The sequence below is a fragment of the Microtus ochrogaster genome, unplaced genomic scaffold, assembly GCF_000317375.1.
Source record: "Microtus ochrogaster isolate Prairie Vole_2 unplaced genomic scaffold, MicOch1.0 UNK24, whole genome shotgun sequence".
NCBI lineage: Eukaryota > Metazoa > Chordata > Mammalia > Rodentia > Cricetidae > Microtus > Microtus ochrogaster.
In genome coordinates, this window is record NW_004949122.1 from 3,202,728 (window position 1) to 3,220,321 (window position 17,594).

Genomic DNA, 17,594 nt, shown 5'->3' on the forward strand with positions numbered 1-17,594 from the left:
AAAGACACTGTTTCCAAAACAAACAAACAAACAAAAAAGGCTCAGCACCCTAGCCAGCAAGCCTAATGAACTGAGTTTGGTACCTGGAACAACACGGTGGAAAAAGAGAACCAACTCCCATAAGTTTTTCTCTGACCTCCGTACTCACCATACACCATGGCATGTGTGTACACGAGAGAGATAGATAGAGAGACAGAGACAGAGACAGAGAGAGGCAGAGAGACAGAGACGGGGGGAGGGAGGGAGGGAGGGAAGGAAGGAAAGAGGGAAGATTAAATTTTAAAATAAAATGTAAGGTTTTTTTTCTGGAACTCACTGTGTAGACCAGGCTGATCTTGAACTCAGAGAAATATGCCTGCCTCTGCCTCTCAGGTGCTGGATTAAAAACATGAGCCCTACCACCCAACTGTGGCAGGGTCTTTAAGTATGGGATTTTGTCATCTGCAAATAGAGAGTTTTATTTCTTTTCCTGGTTGTATCTCTTTTATATCTTTCTCTTTTCTTACTGCTCTAGCTAAGACTCAGAAAAGTGGAGGGAATGAGCATCCTTGTCTTGTTCCAAATTTTAGAGAAAATGCTAGTATTTTTTCCTTTTAATATATAGTTTTTATTATTTTGAGGTATTTTCCATCTATTTCTAATTTCTCCAGGAGTTTTTTGGTTTTGTTTTATTTTTGTTGGGGGGGTTGTTTGTTTGTTTGCTTTTCAAGACAGGGTTTCTCTGTCTTGAAACAGTCCTAGCTGTCCTGGAACTAGCTCTTGTAGACCAGGCTGGCCTCGAAAACACAGAGATTCACCTGCTTATGCCTCCCTAGTGCTGGGATTAAAGGTGTGAGCCACCACCACCTGGCTCTCCAGTAGTTTTATCATTAAAGTATTTTCAACTTTGTCAAACTCCTTTTCTGTATCTAGCAAGATGATCATGTGATTTCTGTCCTTAAGTATAGTTAAAAGGTGCAATTATATTTATTGATTTACATATGTTGAACCAACCTTTCATTCCTAATCTTGCTTGCTAATATTAACTCTCTGCCCTCTGCCTCTCCTCACTGTGACTAGAAGCCCCATTTCTGCTTCGGGTGCTTTGCTTTTCCTCCTCCCTGATATAGAATATATAGAATGCTCTCCTACAGGTTTTCATTCACATTACACTGGATTCACCCTCACTTCCAGATTCTTGCTTAGATAGCCCCAGATCACTTTCTGCTTCATTTTTCTTAACTCTTTTCTGACATTTAATTTTTTTTGCTTATTGTCTATCTATAATATAAACTACATGAGAAAATGAACTTTATTTACATATTTTATTTATCTGGCTCAGTACTCAAATATGATGCCACTTAACAGCCACACATCTAATATTTTATTAAGTAAGTAAAATAATTCTTTCCTTTTAATTTTTCTTTCTTGAGACTAGACAGGTATTCTACAACTGAGCTACATACCTAATACTGTGAAATTATTCTTGCTTAAGGAGTCTACATTCGTGAGATGGCTCAACAGGTAAAGGTACTTACCACTAAGTGGTAAGTGGGCTTGAGTTCAGTCCCCCAGAAACCACACGGTAAAAGGACAGAACTCCTACAGGTTGTTCTCATCCTACGTACATGTGTGGGCACACAAGCATACATACACACCAGGTTTTTTAAATAATTCTACAGATCCAAAGGGAATTATTCAGTCTTGGTTATTAGCTAGTCTGTAAACTCAGGGCACATTAACAGCATAACTGAAGTTTTTCAGTGTGTGAATATAATTTCAGCTATTTCAGAGGCTGAGGCAGAAGGATCTCAAGTTTGGGAGACCAGCCTGGGCCATGAAGTAAGGTCCTCTCTCCAAAAAAAGAAAGAAAGAAAGAAAGAAAGAAAGAAAGAAAGAAAGAAAGAAAGAAAGGAAGGAAGGAAGGAAGGAAGGAAGGAAGGAAGGAAGGAAGGAAGGAAGGAAGATCTTGAAAAGTGTTTTATTTTGAATTCATTATCAGAAAAGAACTTAACAGAAAAGTGAAGAGATAAATATTCTTCATTCTTTCTAGTTTGCTATTTTATGACATGGCAGAACCTATAGTAGTCAATGGTATTCCAGCAACTAGGACCCAAGAAGTTTATAATATTAAAGAAAAAAAAGCTACAAAATCCCATTTTTTTAAGAAATCAGCTCAATAATTGTTGGACAAAAAAAAAAAAACACTAGTCACTCATAGGATACAGTTAGTTATCTCCCCTGTTACATTTTCATGGTGTTTGCATATGATTGCTTACATGTTTATAATTTATTTATATTTTGGTGTTAATATTATGCCACTTTGTCTCCAATTTATAAGAATGAATCTATTGCTCGGAAATAGGCATTAAACTGCAAAGTACTTATAACAATAAAAGAGCAGTTTGAGACAGCAGCATGAACTGGAGTATCAAGGCTCATTTGGAAGTACAGAATGTGACTCTACCATACAGAGATACAGAATGACTGCTACTGTAGTAAGCTTATACCAACCCCCCAAAAGAAGTGCAGAGAAGTACAATAATAAAGGGCTGGGAATGTGTGTGGCGCGGCGGTAAAGCACTTGTCTGGGATGCAGTGTCCCAGTGCCACAAATAGGTCAAAACAAAAATATAACCGTGAGTATCTAAAAGCAGAACTTTTCATTGCTTATCTGTTCTTTCGAGTGCTCTTTCCATTATGAAATCTAGTCAAATAATGTCATGAAGTAGCTGGAACTTTGATACTTTTTTAAAGTACAGTGAGTTTTTTCTAGAACAAATGCAACATAAGGTCTAGTATAAATTGTTTAATTGTATTCTTGGGCATGAAAGTGACCAAGCTAAAGAGAGCCTGCTCATAGCAAAAACAGTGAAGATCATAATTACATAAATCATGCAAGTCTGTGATACAGGAATATATATTTTATTTTGGTAACTGTTTTGTCAGTTGTTTTTAGACCAGAAAGAACATCAACTAAGTAAAAAATTACTCTATAAATAAGCCTATATTCTTTATTTCCTGAACATTACCAATGGAAAAAAGCCTTTTGATAGTGAGTGAAAGTGAAAATATGAAATACTAGTAACTTACAGCCTTTGGATTGCAGTTTTGTATGTTGGTGAATAAATGCTCTGCTTATGCATGCCAACATATGCCAGCTTTTGAAAAAGCAGGCAGCCTGTTTAAGTTTTTGAAGTGAGCAATAAGCCTTCAAAGACTTCCTCATGGCACTGGCATCAGCAGTGGAGTTATTCTGAGGCTCACGCAGATGGTGTCTCTCTTAGCCTGCATCTATCACTTAGGCTGGAGTGGCTAAGCTGTGCCGTTGCTACTTCTCACCACCAAGAACTTTTAAACCCGTTCCCCTTTTCTCTTGACAGAGAAAGAAATCACATTTTTAGAAAATTTTTAGTTTTCCAAGTTATTTAGAAAGACATTGAAGAAATTTCATAGCCATAACAATGAAAGAATGAATTAGTGGTCCATTCACTATGCCTTTCCAGGTAGAAGAGCCAGGCTCCTATTGTTTGAGAGTGTCTATCTGCACTCATCACCTATAGTTAGAATTCTTTGTTAATTTCTGTCTGTATTTAATCTACTTTCAAAACTAGCATGCAATAGAGTCAAACATTTCCTTTTGGCCTATATTGTGAATTAGTTTCCATTTATATATATATAAAGAAGGGAAACTGACATATGATTCAACTTGTCTGTCAGATTGACTAGATCTGGTGAGAGATCGTTTCATTCCTCTCACTGGCAGTAAATAATGATTCTTGTTATTTTCTTATATTTTAAAATGTTAAATAGCAAGCATGATGGAGAGCTGCTATATGCTTTCACCACTAGATGGTAGCCCTACTTCAATGATGAAAAATGCAGACTCCATAATGGGGAAACAAATAAATGTGCTATGAAGTTGAGCCTCAGAATGTGGAGACTGGGAAATGGAAGATACAAATGCAATATTTTACTTTGCTAAAGAAGCCACTTAGCAAAGGCTCACAAGAGAACACACCTAACAAACGTATGGCTTCTTTTATTTTACATGTATGAGTATTTTGCTTGCATGTATGTATGTTTATCACATGCCTGCCTGGTGCCACAGAGGTCAGAAGAGGGCATCAGATCCCCTGGATCAGATGGTTGGGAGCCACCATGTAGGTGCTGGAAACCAAACTTAGGTCTTCTACAAGAGCAACAAGTGCTCTTAATCACTGATCTATCTCTCCATCACATAAAACATGAAAGTTTTAAATTCTGCCAAAAGGTAAAAAAGAGGTTGGAAAAAATGGTTCCACAGATTAAGAACTCTTCTAGAGAACCAAAGTTTGGCCCTAGCACCCACATGGACAACTCAAAACTACATGTAACTCCCAACCTGGTCTACAAGAGCTAGTTCCAGGAGAGGCTCCAAAGCTACAGAGAAACCCTGCATCGAAAAACCAAAGGAAAAAAAAACTACATGTAACTCCAGCTCCAGGGGAATGTGATGCCCTCTTCTGGACTCCATGGACACCCACTTATATATAGGTGCTTCTGATCACATTTAACATAAACATACATATTTTAAAAAAATTTTAAAAAGTAGGAAAAAAAATAATGCAAAGTTTAATAATATTATATCTTTCATAAATGATATATTTTAGTAGAATACATACTTTAAATTAATAATAATAAAAATAATCTAAACCAAGAAATAAATTTACATTGGGTAGTGGTAGTGCACGCCTTTAATCCCAGCACTCTGGAGGCAGAGGCAGGCGGATCTCTGTAAATTTGCAACTAGCCTAATAGTCTACAAGAGCTAGTTCCAGGACAGGCACCAAAGCTACAGAGGAACCCTGTCTCAAAAAACAAAAAAGGAAGGGAAGGAAAGAAGGAGGGATGGAATGGAAATTTACACAAAACTACTCTAATGCTACTGAACAAGAAAATTTTGATGTGTATATTGAAATTGACTTTGAGGGACAGCAAGATAGTTCCGCAGGTAAGGGCAACTGCCACCAAGCCTCATGACCTGAATTCAGTTCCTAAAATGACAAAGTCCTCTGGCCTCCATACTTATGCCATGGCACACATACATGCACATACACACGATGGATGGATAGGTGGCTGGGTGGGTGGGTGGGTGGATGGATGGATGGATGGATGGATGGATGGATGGATGGATGGATAGATAGACTTAAATTTTTTTAGGAATTGCCAGAAGTAGTAATACACACCTTTAATCCCAGCATTCAGGAGGCAAAAGCAAGTGGATCTCTGAGTTTGAGGCTAGCCTGGTCTACATATTGAGTTCTTGGCTAGCTAGGGATACATAGTGAGAACCTGGTGAGGGGGGTGGTAGTTGTTTCTTTTTTCTTTCTTTCTTTTTTAAGAAATTGACTATGAAAGAGAGTGTGGTGTTTTATAAATGTTTTTTTTCTTTGTTTTATTGGAGACAGGGTCTTCTTACTGTATAACCCAGGCTAGCCTAGAATTTACTATGTAGGTCAGAGGCCTCTAATTTGTGATCCTTCTCCCTCTGCTGGGATTACAGGCATGTATCGCCATGCCAAGTAAAATGAGATTCTTAGAGTTCATTTCCACATCAAATTTCTGTTCTGTACTGAGAGTCCTTTTTTTTTCTTTTTAAATGACTTGACTTTTAATGTCAGGCTTATGGAGAGGATACTACACTGAATAAGACACATCTTTTAGGACTAGAGAGATTGTACAGTGGTTAAAAGAACTTACTACTCTTGCAAAAGAGCTAAGTTTGGTTCCCAGTACCTTTGTAATGCCTGACAAGAACCTGTAACTCCAGTTCCAGGGGATCTGAAGCACTCTTCTGGCCTCTAAGAGCACCTTATGCATGCAGTGCATATAAACTCTCAACAACAAATAAATAACATGTATCCTCATTCATCAAGAACCTCTGAATCTGAATGCTTAGGAACAATGGAGAAATTAAGCACCAGTTACTTCTGGCTTCTACCTAATGCATCAGTCCTGTCCACTTCAGCCTAAGAACTTGACAAAAAGTAACTTCATGACTTCATACAAACCCATTGCTTTATATAGAGTTAATTTTGGAAAGTCTCCCTTATATTGTAGCATTTGATGAGTATAAGGGCTCTTCTTAGTGGTTCTAATTCTGTCCTCTATTCCAACTGCTGCTTCTACCCAGTAGTTAGCCATTCAGATTGTGATGACATCTTCACTCCAGTCTTGTTTTCCTTAGATTCAGCTTTTGCTACATAAGTAATATCTCTATTGTTCACTTTTATATTTTCTACATATTTATGTATCACAGACAAAAATGCTGATTTGCAGGAATATTAAAAGTCATTTTATTGCTATATTTTTTTAGCAGAATAATAGTAGTAGGTTTTTCCCTGTGCCCATGGACGATCTAGGCTCAGGTTTGTGGCTGCTTTAGCAGTATCAGGTCTGGGTTTCATCTCACAGTGTGGGCTTTTAAAGCCCAATTAAAAGGTAGTTGGTTGCCAGGCAGTGGTGGCGCATGCGTTTAATCCCAGCACTTGGGAGGCAGAAGTGGGTGGATCTCTATGAGTTGGAGGCAAGCCATATCTACAGAGTAATTTCCAAGACAGCCAGAGCTGTTATAAGAGAAAGTGTTTCAAATTTAAAAAAAAAAAAAGAGAATAAAAGAACAGTGGTTGGTTACTTTCGTAACATTTGTGCCACTATTGCTATATCTTCCAGGCAAGTCACTGTTACAGGTAACCAGGGTTTGTAGCTAGAAAATATTGATGATTACCTTTTCCCTCTGGTAGCATGCAGAGTACATTCCCATACCATGAATTCCAGTAGGAGTGAAACTTCTAGTTAGCACCAGCTTTACCTCTCTGTATTCAATGACATACATAAATATGTCTTCAGCAATGGGGCTTACTTACTATTAGGTTGCAGAGAGTAGCCAATACCTTTGACAATAATCTATAATATTTGGGGTTTCCATGGGACCAAGGTCTCAACAAGATGTAACTCAATTCTGGCACTGAAGATTTATTTAACTTGGTAACATAAGATGTCTAGTTGGGGCAGGCATTGTCTCCACTATTATTTGGTGACTCCATTTAGATTTATTTCATATATGTATATATTTTAGAACATTTCTACAGTAATAAGTTCCCATATGGAATTTGATTATTTCTTGCATTCTGCTCTTTTAGGGTATTATTTCTTCTTGTTGTTTCAGGGCTTTCATGTGTGTCACTGAGTTACTGAGATTTCTCCAGTTGACATAGACACTTAATGCTGTGAACATGCCTCTTAAAACTGCCCTCATTGTGTCTGATAGGTTTGAGTACATCATGCTTGCATTTTCATTCAATCCTTAAAAGTTTTTAATTTCCTTCTTGAGTTCTGTCTTGACCCATTTTTTCATTCAGTAGTGAGTTGTTCAGTTTTCATACATTTATACACTCTGTGTTGTTTCTGTGGTCAGGAAGAAGGCTGGATGTTACTTCAATTTTCTTATATCTGTTGAGACTTGTTTCATGTCCAAGTATGTCAGTTTTAGAGAACGCTCCATCAGCTGCTGAGAATAAAGTATATTCTTCTGTATTTGGGTGAAATAGTCTATAAATGTCTACTGTGTCCCATTGATTTATGACATTATTTAGGCCCAGCATTTCTCTGTTTCATTTGTGTCTGGATGATCTGCATGACATTTTTAATGGAAAGAGCTGGGTATTAAAGTAACCCACTATCACTATGTAAAGGTCTATATGTGATTTCTAGCTGTAGTAGTGCTTCTTTTATGAACTTGAGTACCCTGTGTTTGGTGTATAAATGTTTAGAATTGCAATGTCATCTTGATATCCCCCTCCTTTAATGAGTATGTAGTGTCCTTTCCTATCTCTCTTGATTAGTTTTGGCTAGAAGTCTATTTTGTTAGATATTAAAATGGTCATACCTGTTTGCTTCTTGTGCTGGGAGCTAGTCATCTGGAGTATGATGTCTGAAGAGTTTCTTGATGTCGATATGTGGTCTTGTCTTTGTTGGGTAAGTGTTATATTCTTTGGTTGTTGTTGCCCTCTCTGGATCCAAGGCAAGTGTGGTGGCTGTGGGTCCCTGGTAGAGAATTTCTGAGAACACCAGGTGACAGAAGCTATAGAGATGAGCTAGGAGGAAAGGCTGAGAGGGTTTGGGTGAAAAAACTAGTCTGGTCAATTTCAAACTACATATGTAGAGTTAGAATACACAGTTCTGTTTTTTACTCAGAATTGCAATTGGTATCAAAAGTTGTTACTTAAATTAGTGTAACACAAATAATAAGAACCCAGAGACAGATATTGGGGTTCAACCTGAAGATCAGAGAAGCAGAGCAGCCAACTACTAGCGAGCGAGCTCTTACCTCTATGAAATCTTCAGACTGAAAGAGAGCAAGTTTCTGTCTCATCCCACCTTATATTCCTCTCCAGTGCTGGGATTAAAGGCATGCACTACCACCGCCCAGCCTCTATGGCTAACTAGTGTATGGCTGCTGGGATTAAAGGTATGTGCCACCATGCCTGGCATGTATGGCTGACTAGTATGACCTACAAGCAAACTTTATTTATTAAAACACAAATGATATGCCACTATAAATTAATTTTAAATATTCATAATCTTGCCTTAGATAGGGTAATAGGTTTTCTATCCCCCAATAATAGGTTTCTTCGCCAGTGCCTTAAGCCAGATCAAGGAGAACTAAAAAAGTATAGCAGGTTTATTTGAACAAAGCAACTCCCAGGTGGCTTCTCCAGTCCCAGAGATTGAGGCCAGAGAAGTCACATGCCCAAACTAAAGCAGGGAGATTATACAGACTGTAGACAAAGGGTGATGATGTGCCTACCACAAGCTGGGTTTGTGCCCACGTGTGCTCAAAAGCTTGGGCTGCTGGCAGCAATAGGGGAGGAAGTTGTCATAGTCACCAGGAATAAGGAACTGGACTTTTTGGCACCTTTTTTTAATGCTGTAGATTTCTCTGAGAAGATACAGTTTGGAAAATAAAAGAAAGGAATGGGGCTTTCCATATCATGCAGGGGCAAGCTGGAGCTTCCAGCCAAACACAGATTAATAGACATCTGAACTGTTTTTAATGTCCTTTCTGTTTTTGTTTTCCTTTTGGAACCAGGTTGTTCAGAGGATATTCTACACAGTCAACAGATCTTGGAGTGGAAAAATTACTTCAACAGAGATAAGGAAAAGCAACTTTTTACAAGTATGTCTGTCATAAAGATACATAAAGAACAATTTTATAATTTTACTTTACTTAAATTTATTTTTTCTTATTCTATTGCAAAACACCAACTATCACTGCTTCCAGGATGTAAGCACTTATCAATTACCCGTGTGGTGGGGAGGGGCTTCTAAGGTAAAATAATATGGGATTTCTGCCTGAAGGCCATACAATATGAAACAAAAACACAAATGTGCTTCCACGCCTGAATTGATAGATATGCCTAGAAGGTGCAGAGGAAGCCTCAGAAGGACCAGCATGTGATCTTCATCTTGGTGAATATCAGAAGTTTACCAGGATAAAATAACAATGGAAAGGGGTTTCCAATAGCAGCAGCAACACAAGCCAAAGCCAGAGACAGAAAGTGTCCTTGTGTTCAAGAACTTCTGACCAGTGGAGGTGTCAACAAGGTGGGAAAACTGGGCTTACCAAAGAAATGAAAGTATATGGACTTGATTCCTCGGTAATGACTCTACCTTGTTGCTGCTGGAAATACTACATCTTACTCAGTTATTTTATCAAAAAAAATGATTGACCACTAGTGGGAGCCTTTTACTGAGGTAATCTTGATACCTCATTGTTTATGCTTCTTTAAATGTAAAGAAAATGGAATGGTTCACACATTTGAAAGAAAAAATATATATTTTAAATGGATCATACTAAATGAAGCTTATACTGATAACAGTCCCTTATTACTCTATATTTGCCCTATCTTCATCTCCATATGAAAAGACTGGAGACCTAGAAAAATAGCAATCCATAATGGATAGACAAATAATTTTATTATTCTAAAATAGTAGTTCTCAACCTTAGAAGCTGAACCTCCCTTTCATGAGAGTTGCATATCAGATATTATGATTCATAACAATTGCAAAATTAGTTATGAAGCAACAACAAAAATAGTTTTATGGTTGGGAATAATCACAACATGAAGAATTACATTAAAGAGTCACAGCATTAGGAAGGTTGTGAATCACTATTTAAAATGAACAGTCATCGCTGGGCAATGGTGGCACATGCCTTTAATCGCAGCACTCGGGAGGCAGAGACAGGCAGATCTCTGTGAGTTCGAGACCAGCCTGGTCTACAGAGCTAGTTCCAGGACAGGCTCCAAAACCGCAGAGAAACCCTGTCTCGAAAAACCAAAAAAAAAAAAAAAACAAAAAAAAAACCATTATCCGAGGAGGGAAAAATAAAATAAAATAAAATAAAATGAACAGTCATCATCACAGTCATTGTTGATATTTATTGAAAATCTGGTACCTGCCTGAGCTATTAGTAGGTATTATAAAATGGATTAAGAAGGTAGAAATTTTCTTAAAAACTCAAAATGTTTTTTTCCTTTTTTTATTTTATGGGTATTGGTATTTTGTCTGCATGTATGTCTGTGTGAAGATGCTGGATCCTGGCCGGGCGATGGTGGCGCACGCCTTTAATCCCAGCACTCGGGAGGCAGAGGCAGGCGGATCTCTGTGAGTTCGAGACCAGCCTGGTCTATAGCGCTAGTTCCAGGACAGGCTCCAAAGTCACAGAGAAACCCTGTCTTGAAAATCAAAAAAAAAAAAAAAAAGATGCTGGATCCCTAGGAACTGGCGTTACAGACAGTTGTGAGCTGCTATATGGGTGCTGGGAATTAATTGAACCAGGTTCTCTCAAAGAGCAGCCATGACTCTTAATCACTGAGCCATCTCTCAAGCCTATCCCTCTTTGGTTTTTCAAGACAGGATTTCTTTGTGTAACACTTGCTGTCCTGGAACGCACTCTGTAGACCAGGCTGGTCTCCAACTCATAGAGATCCACCTGCCTCTGCTTCCCAAGTACCAAAGTGAAGGTGTGCATCACTACCACCCAGCAATTTCTCACATTCTTTTTTCTTTTTATTTATAAATTATGTGGATTTGTTAACATTCTATTTATTCATTTTGCTTTTGAGTCAGAATTTTTTTGTGGTTAGTTTTCTTTTTTTGTTTTTGTTTTATTTATTTATTTATTTATTTATTTATTTATTAAAGATTTCTGCCTCCTCCCCGCCACCGCCTCCCATTTCCCTCCCCCTCCCCCAATCAAGTTCCCCTCCCTTGTCAGCCCGAAGAGCAATCAGGGTTCCCTGCCCTGTGGGAAGTCCAAGGACCACCCACCTCCATCCAGGTCTATTTTTATTTTATGATCATTAGCGTTTTGCCTACATATATTTCTTTGAGGGTGTCAGAAGCCCTGAAACTGGAGTTACAGACAGTTGTTAGCTGCCATGTGGGTGCTGGGAATTGAACCTGGATCCTCTCAAAGAGCAGCTAGTGCTCTTAACAGCTGAGCCATCTCTCCAGCCCCAATTTCTCACATTCTTAATGCATATATGGATATACAGTGCATGCATACCTGTTACCAAGGAGATCAGAAGAAGGTGTTGGATCCCATGGAACTGGGTCATGAATCATTGTGAGCTACCATGTGGGACTGAGAACTGAACCAGATCCTCTCTGCAAGAGCAGTAAGTGCTCTTAATCCCTGAGCCAACTTTGCAGACTTCAAATTCTTTTTGTAATAATATAACTGGAGACAAGCATAGTTGAGTAACTTGCATAGAAGCACCCAGCTAGCTAGTAGGTTGCAGAACTGAGAGCAGAATTCAGATGTTCTTTTTCTGCAGAGTAACTTATTTTCCCCTCTTCCTTTATTTCCTGATCCATCTCCTTATTCTTCCACTGAGTCTGTTATTCTTCTTAAAAAACAGGGTTATTCTTCTTAAAACACGGGGCACAGGACAGACACACACGGCGGAACAAACGCAGACACGACACGACACGGCGGCTCCCACGTGGGTCCACTTTAATGGGGGAGGGGAACACAGAAGGGCGGGGAGGTGCAGGACACACAAGGAAAGGCGAACGAGAGAGAGAGCCTCGTGTGGCTCTGCCTTTTTAACGGGGAGCGCAAGGGTGTCTGGGAAGGATGTCCCATACCTGTGCGCAGGTGTGCGCACAGGTATCCATAGTCCAGGAGGAGTCTGGGAGTTGTAGTTTCCAAAGGAACAACAGAGTCCATGAACAAATGCTCAAAACATTCTAACTTATGAACATATTTAGAGTAAAAAATAAGCAAAAATTGGTTTATCTCTTCACACAACATTTCATGGACTTCACAATAGAGAGAACTCATACATCTGTATTCTTAAATTTTATTCATTTATCTTTTTATGTGTATAAATGTTTTGTCTGCATGCATGTACGTGCACCACATGTGTGCTCTCAGAAGCCAGAAGAGGGTATCAGGTCCCCTAGGGATGGAATTATAGAGGGTTGTGAGCCATCGTGTGAGTGCTGGAAATTCACCCAGATCCTCTGGAAGAACAGCCAGTGCACTTAACCACTGAGTCATCTCTTATTTTATTTATGTAGTATATAGTTTAGTTTTCTGAAACTCCTATATAGAGATGTTTAAATTAGTTAATTTATTTATTGGGAGTGCAGGTCACATACAAATGTTGTTGTTAGGAAGCTTGCCAGAGTTGATTCTCTCCTCCCACCATGTGGTCTCAGGTCAAATTCAGGTCATCATTCTTGGCAACAGTGCCTTTTCTCTCTAAGCCATCCTTATGGCCCTTCATATTCCTTTTTAAAGTATGAGGGGAAGATACTTACTACCCTATAAATTTGGTTGGGTTTTTTTTTTCTTTTTTTTTCTCATTATTTTTACATGATCAATTTTTTAATATTTTATTTTTTTTTTAAAAAAAACTATCTTTTCTTATTTTACATGCCAAATTCATTTCCCGCTCTCTCTCTCTCCCCTCCTCCTATTCCCTCCAACCTTCCCCCTTCTCACCTCCTTACCTCACCCCACCCCCACCCCTGTCTACTCCTCAGAAAGGATAAGGCTTACCATGGGGAATCAACAAAATCCAGCACATTGCTTTGAGGCAAGACCAAGGCTCTCCCCACTATATCTAGGCTGAGCAAGGTATCCATCCAGAGATAATGGGTTCCAAAAAGCCAGAACAAGCAGTGGTCTTACTGCCAGTGACTCCACAGTCTGCCCCAGGCATACAACTGTCACCCACATTCAGAGGGTCTAGTTTGATCCTATACTGGTTCCCTCGCTGTCAGGTGGGAGTTGGAAGACTTCCATTAGTGCAGTGAGCTGTTTCAGCGGTATCCCTCCCCATCATGGCCTTGACCTTTTTGCTTATATTCTCACTCCTCTCTCTCTTCAACTGGACTTTGGGCGCTCAGCCCAATGCTCCACTGTGGTTCTCTGCATCTGTTTCCATCAGTTGCTGGATGAAGATTCTATGGTGACATTAAGATAGTCATCAATCTGACTACAGGGTAAGGCCAGTTCAGGCACCCTATCTTCTATTGCTTAAGGTCCTAGCTGGGATCATCCTTATGGATTCCTGGGAATTTCTCTAGTGCTAGGCTTCTTGCTAGTCCCATTTTTTATTTTTCGAGACAGCTTTTTGGTTTCTCCATAGCTTTTTGGTTCCTGTCCTGGAACTAGCTCTTGTAGTCCAGGCTGGCCTCGAACTCACAGAGATCCGCCTGCTTCTGCCTCCTGAGTGCTGGGATTAAAGGCGTGCGCCACCACCACCCGGCTTCCTCCCCACATCTTGACCACCCCATTCCCTCTGGTTCTCTTTCCCCTTTCCCCTTCTCCCCTCCTCCTCCTCTTCTCTTCCCCTTCTGCCTTCCCTTCTCTCCCCATCCCTAAGCTCCCAATTTTCTCAGAAGATCTTGTCTATTTCCCCTTCCCAGGGGGATCTATGTATGTTTCTCTTAGGATTCTCATTGTTACTTAGCTTCTCTGGGGTTGTGGACTAGGCTCTTTATCCTTTGCTTTACAGCTAGTAATCACCTATGAGTGGGTGCATCTTTCTTGGTCTCGGTTACCTCACTCAGTATGGTTTTTTTCTAGTTCCAACCATTTGCATGCAAATTTCAATATATCATTGTTTTTTACTGCTGAGTAGTACTCCATTGTGTAAATAAATTTTCTTTATCCATTCTTCAGTTTAGGGTTATCTAGGTCGTTTCCAGGTTCTGGCTATTAAGAATAATGCTGCTATGAACATAGCTGAACAAATGTCCTTGTAGTATGGTTGAGCATCCTTTGGGTATATGCCCAAGAGTAGTATTGCTGGGTCTCGCAATTGATTCCCAACTTCTGAAAAACCACCATACTGATTTCCAGAATGGTTGTACAAGTTTGCATTCCCACTAGCAGTGGATGAGTGTTCCCCTTACTCCACATCCTCGCCAGCATAAGCTATTATTGGTGTTTTGTATCTTAGCCATTCTGACAAGTATAAAATGGTATCTCAGAGTTGTTTTGATTTGCATTTCCCTGACGGCTAAGAATGTTAAACATTTTCTTAAGTGTCTTTTGGTCATATGGAATTCTTCTGTTGAGAATTCTCTGTTTAGTTCTATACCCCATTTTTTGACTGGATTATTTGATATTTTGATGTCTAATTTCTTGAGTTCTTTATATATTTTGAAGACCAGTCCTCTGTCTGATGTGAGGTTGATGAAGATCTTTTCCCACTTGAGTAGGCTGTGCTTTTGTCTTACTGACTGTGTCCTTTGCTTTACAGAAGCTTTTTGGTTTCAGGAGGTCCCATTTATTTATTGTTACTCTCAGTGTCTGTATTACTGGGATTATATTTAGGAAGTGGTCTCCTGTACCCATGCATTGGAGGCTGCTTCCCACTTTCACTTATGTCAGGTTCTGAGTGGTAGGATTTATATTGAGGTCTTTGAGCCATTTGGACTTGAGTTTTGTGCATGGTGATAGGTATGAATCTATTTGCATTCTTCTACATGCTGACATCCAGTTATGCCAGCACCATTTGTTGAAGACACTTTCTTTTTTTAACTGTATAATTTTAGCTTCTATGTCAAAAATCAGGTATTCATAGGTGTGTGGATTAATATTTGAGTCTTCGATTTGACTCTATTGGTCAACCTGTTTTTATGACAATACCAAGCTGTTTTCATTCCTGTAGCTCTATAGTAGAGCTTGATGTCAGGGATGGTGATGCCTCCAGAAGCTCCTTTATTGTACAGGATTGTTTTGACTATTCTGGGTTTTTTGTTTTTCCATATGAAATTGAGTATTATTCTTTTGAGGTCTGTGAAGTATTGTGTTTGGATTTTGATGGGGATTGTACTGAATCTGTAGATTGCTTTTGGTAGAATTGCCATTTTTATTATGTTGGTCCTATCTATCCAAGAGCATAGGAGATCTTTCGATTTTCTGATGTCTTCTTCAGTTTCTTTCTTCAAAGACTTAAAGTTCTTGTCAAACAGGTCTTTCACTTGTTTGGTTAGTGTTACTCCAAGATATTTTACGTTATTTGTAGCTATTGTGAATGGTGATGTTTCTCTGATTTCTTTCTCAGCTTCTTTATCATTTGTATATAGGAGGGCTGCTGATTTTTTTGAGTTGATCTTGTATCTTGCCACATCACTGAAGGTATTTATCAGCTATAGAAGTTCCCTGGTAGAATTTTGGGGGTAACTTATATATACAATCATATCATCTGTGAACAGCGAAAGTTTGACTTCTTCCTTTGCAATTGTATCTCCTTGATCTCCTTTTGTTGTCTTACTGCTCTAGCTAGAACTTCAAGAACTATGTTGAATAGATATGGAGAGAGTGAACAGCCTTGTCTTGTTCCTGATTTTAGTGGAATCACTTTGAGTTTCCATTTAATTTGATGTTGGCTGTTGGCTTGCTGTATATAGCTTTTATTATATTTAGATATGTTCCTTTTTATCATGAAAGGATGTTGAATTTTGTCAAATGCTTTTTCAGCATCTAATGAAATAATCATATGGGTTTTTTTCTTTCAGTGTATTTATAGTGGATTAGATAATAGATTTTCGTATGTTGAACCATCCCTGCTTGTCTGGAATGATGCCAACTATATCATGGTGGATGATTTTTTTTATGTATTCTTGGGTTCGATTTGCCAGTATTTTATTGAGTATATTTGCATCAGTGTTCATGAGGGAGATTGGTTTGTAATTCTCTTTCCTGGTTGAGACTTTATGTGGTTTCGGTATCAGGGTAACTGTAGCCTCATAAAAAGAGTGGCAATTTTCCTTTGGTTTCTATTATGTGGGACAATTTGAGGAGTATAAATATTAGCTCTTCTTTGCAGTTCTGGTAGAATTCTGTGCTAAAACCATGGGGCACTGGGCTTTTTTGGTTGGAAGGCTTTTGATGATGCTTCTATTTCTTTGTAGGTTATGGGTCTATATAAATTGTTCACCTGGTCTTGATTTAATTTTGGTATGTGGTACCTATCCAGAAAATTGTTCATTTCTTTTGCATCTTCCAATTTTGTGGAGTACCGATTTTTGTAGTATGACCTAGTGATTCTCTGGATTTCCTCAGTGTCTGTTGCTATGTCCCCCTTTTCATTTCTGATTTTGTTAATTTGGATGTTCTCTCTCTGCTTTTTGGTTAGTTTAGATAAGGGTTTTTCTATCTTGTTGATTTTTTTTTTCAAAGAACCAGCTCTTTGGTTCATTAAAAATATCTTGAGATTCCTTCCTTTTCTGTCCATCGATATACTGCATGATTGATTACATGGCTATGCTGTAATTGATTATATATTCCTCTATTGAGGCTTAGGGCATTTTTATATTTTCTCTATTACAAGGATGTAGTGAACATCCTTGTATCTTACTCTTCTGTGCATATGAATAAGAATTTCTCTAGAATAGACTACTAAAGGAAAAATTTCTGGATCTTTGCTAAATCTTATTAACCCTTAAAAATGCTACTCATCGTTTTCATTACATGTTTACTAACTAGGAAGCAGAGGAAGACCTGAGCGAGTGAGCTTCTGAGTGGATGACAGCCTGTGGAGGACTCCAAGACCAGTTAGCCCGTGGGAAATTGGCAAAGGCTTTAACCATGTGAATTAGGCTCAAGAGAAATGGCAAAGCTTTTCTTGAGGCCAAGTATGTTTGTTTATGGATGATTAATCAGTGTGTGCCAAGACTAGCAACTGTGACTTCCACCTCCTGGATATTTACAGCCTGATACTGCTCACCTACAGAGACTTCCCGCTAAGAATATCTAAACCTCAACCACCAGCCTATGTTGTACCTACTAAACATGTAAGGTTTCAGGCTAGTGCTAGAGAACCCCACCTGATCCCAGCTTTACTATATGTGTGTGCCTGTTTTGTTTCTCTGTCCAGTCTTCATTTCCTTGTTTGGAAACCCATGCAGAGCAGGATGGCAACCAACAACAGGAGTTAATTTACACTTAATAGCCGGGCGGTGGTGGCGCATGCCTTTAATCCCAGCACTTGGGAGGCAGAGGCAGGCGGATCTCTGTGAGTTCAAGACCAGCCTGGTCTACA

The 17,594-nt window shown here is 38.9% G+C and overlaps 1 protein-coding gene across 2 annotated transcripts in view; it reads left to right on the forward strand.

The window, feature by feature from the left end:
- Ppp2r3a (protein phosphatase 2 regulatory subunit B''alpha) overlaps positions 1-17,594 on the forward strand; it is a 154,088-nt gene that overhangs the window by 105,388 nt on the left and 31,106 nt on the right. For both annotated transcript variants that reach the window (XM_005367796.3, XM_005367797.3), the window contains one exon: positions 9,113-9,199. In XM_005367796.3, coding sequence (XP_005367853.1) covers positions 9,113-9,199 — 87 coding nt within the window. The remainder of the gene's footprint in view (positions 1-9,112; positions 9,200-17,594) is intronic.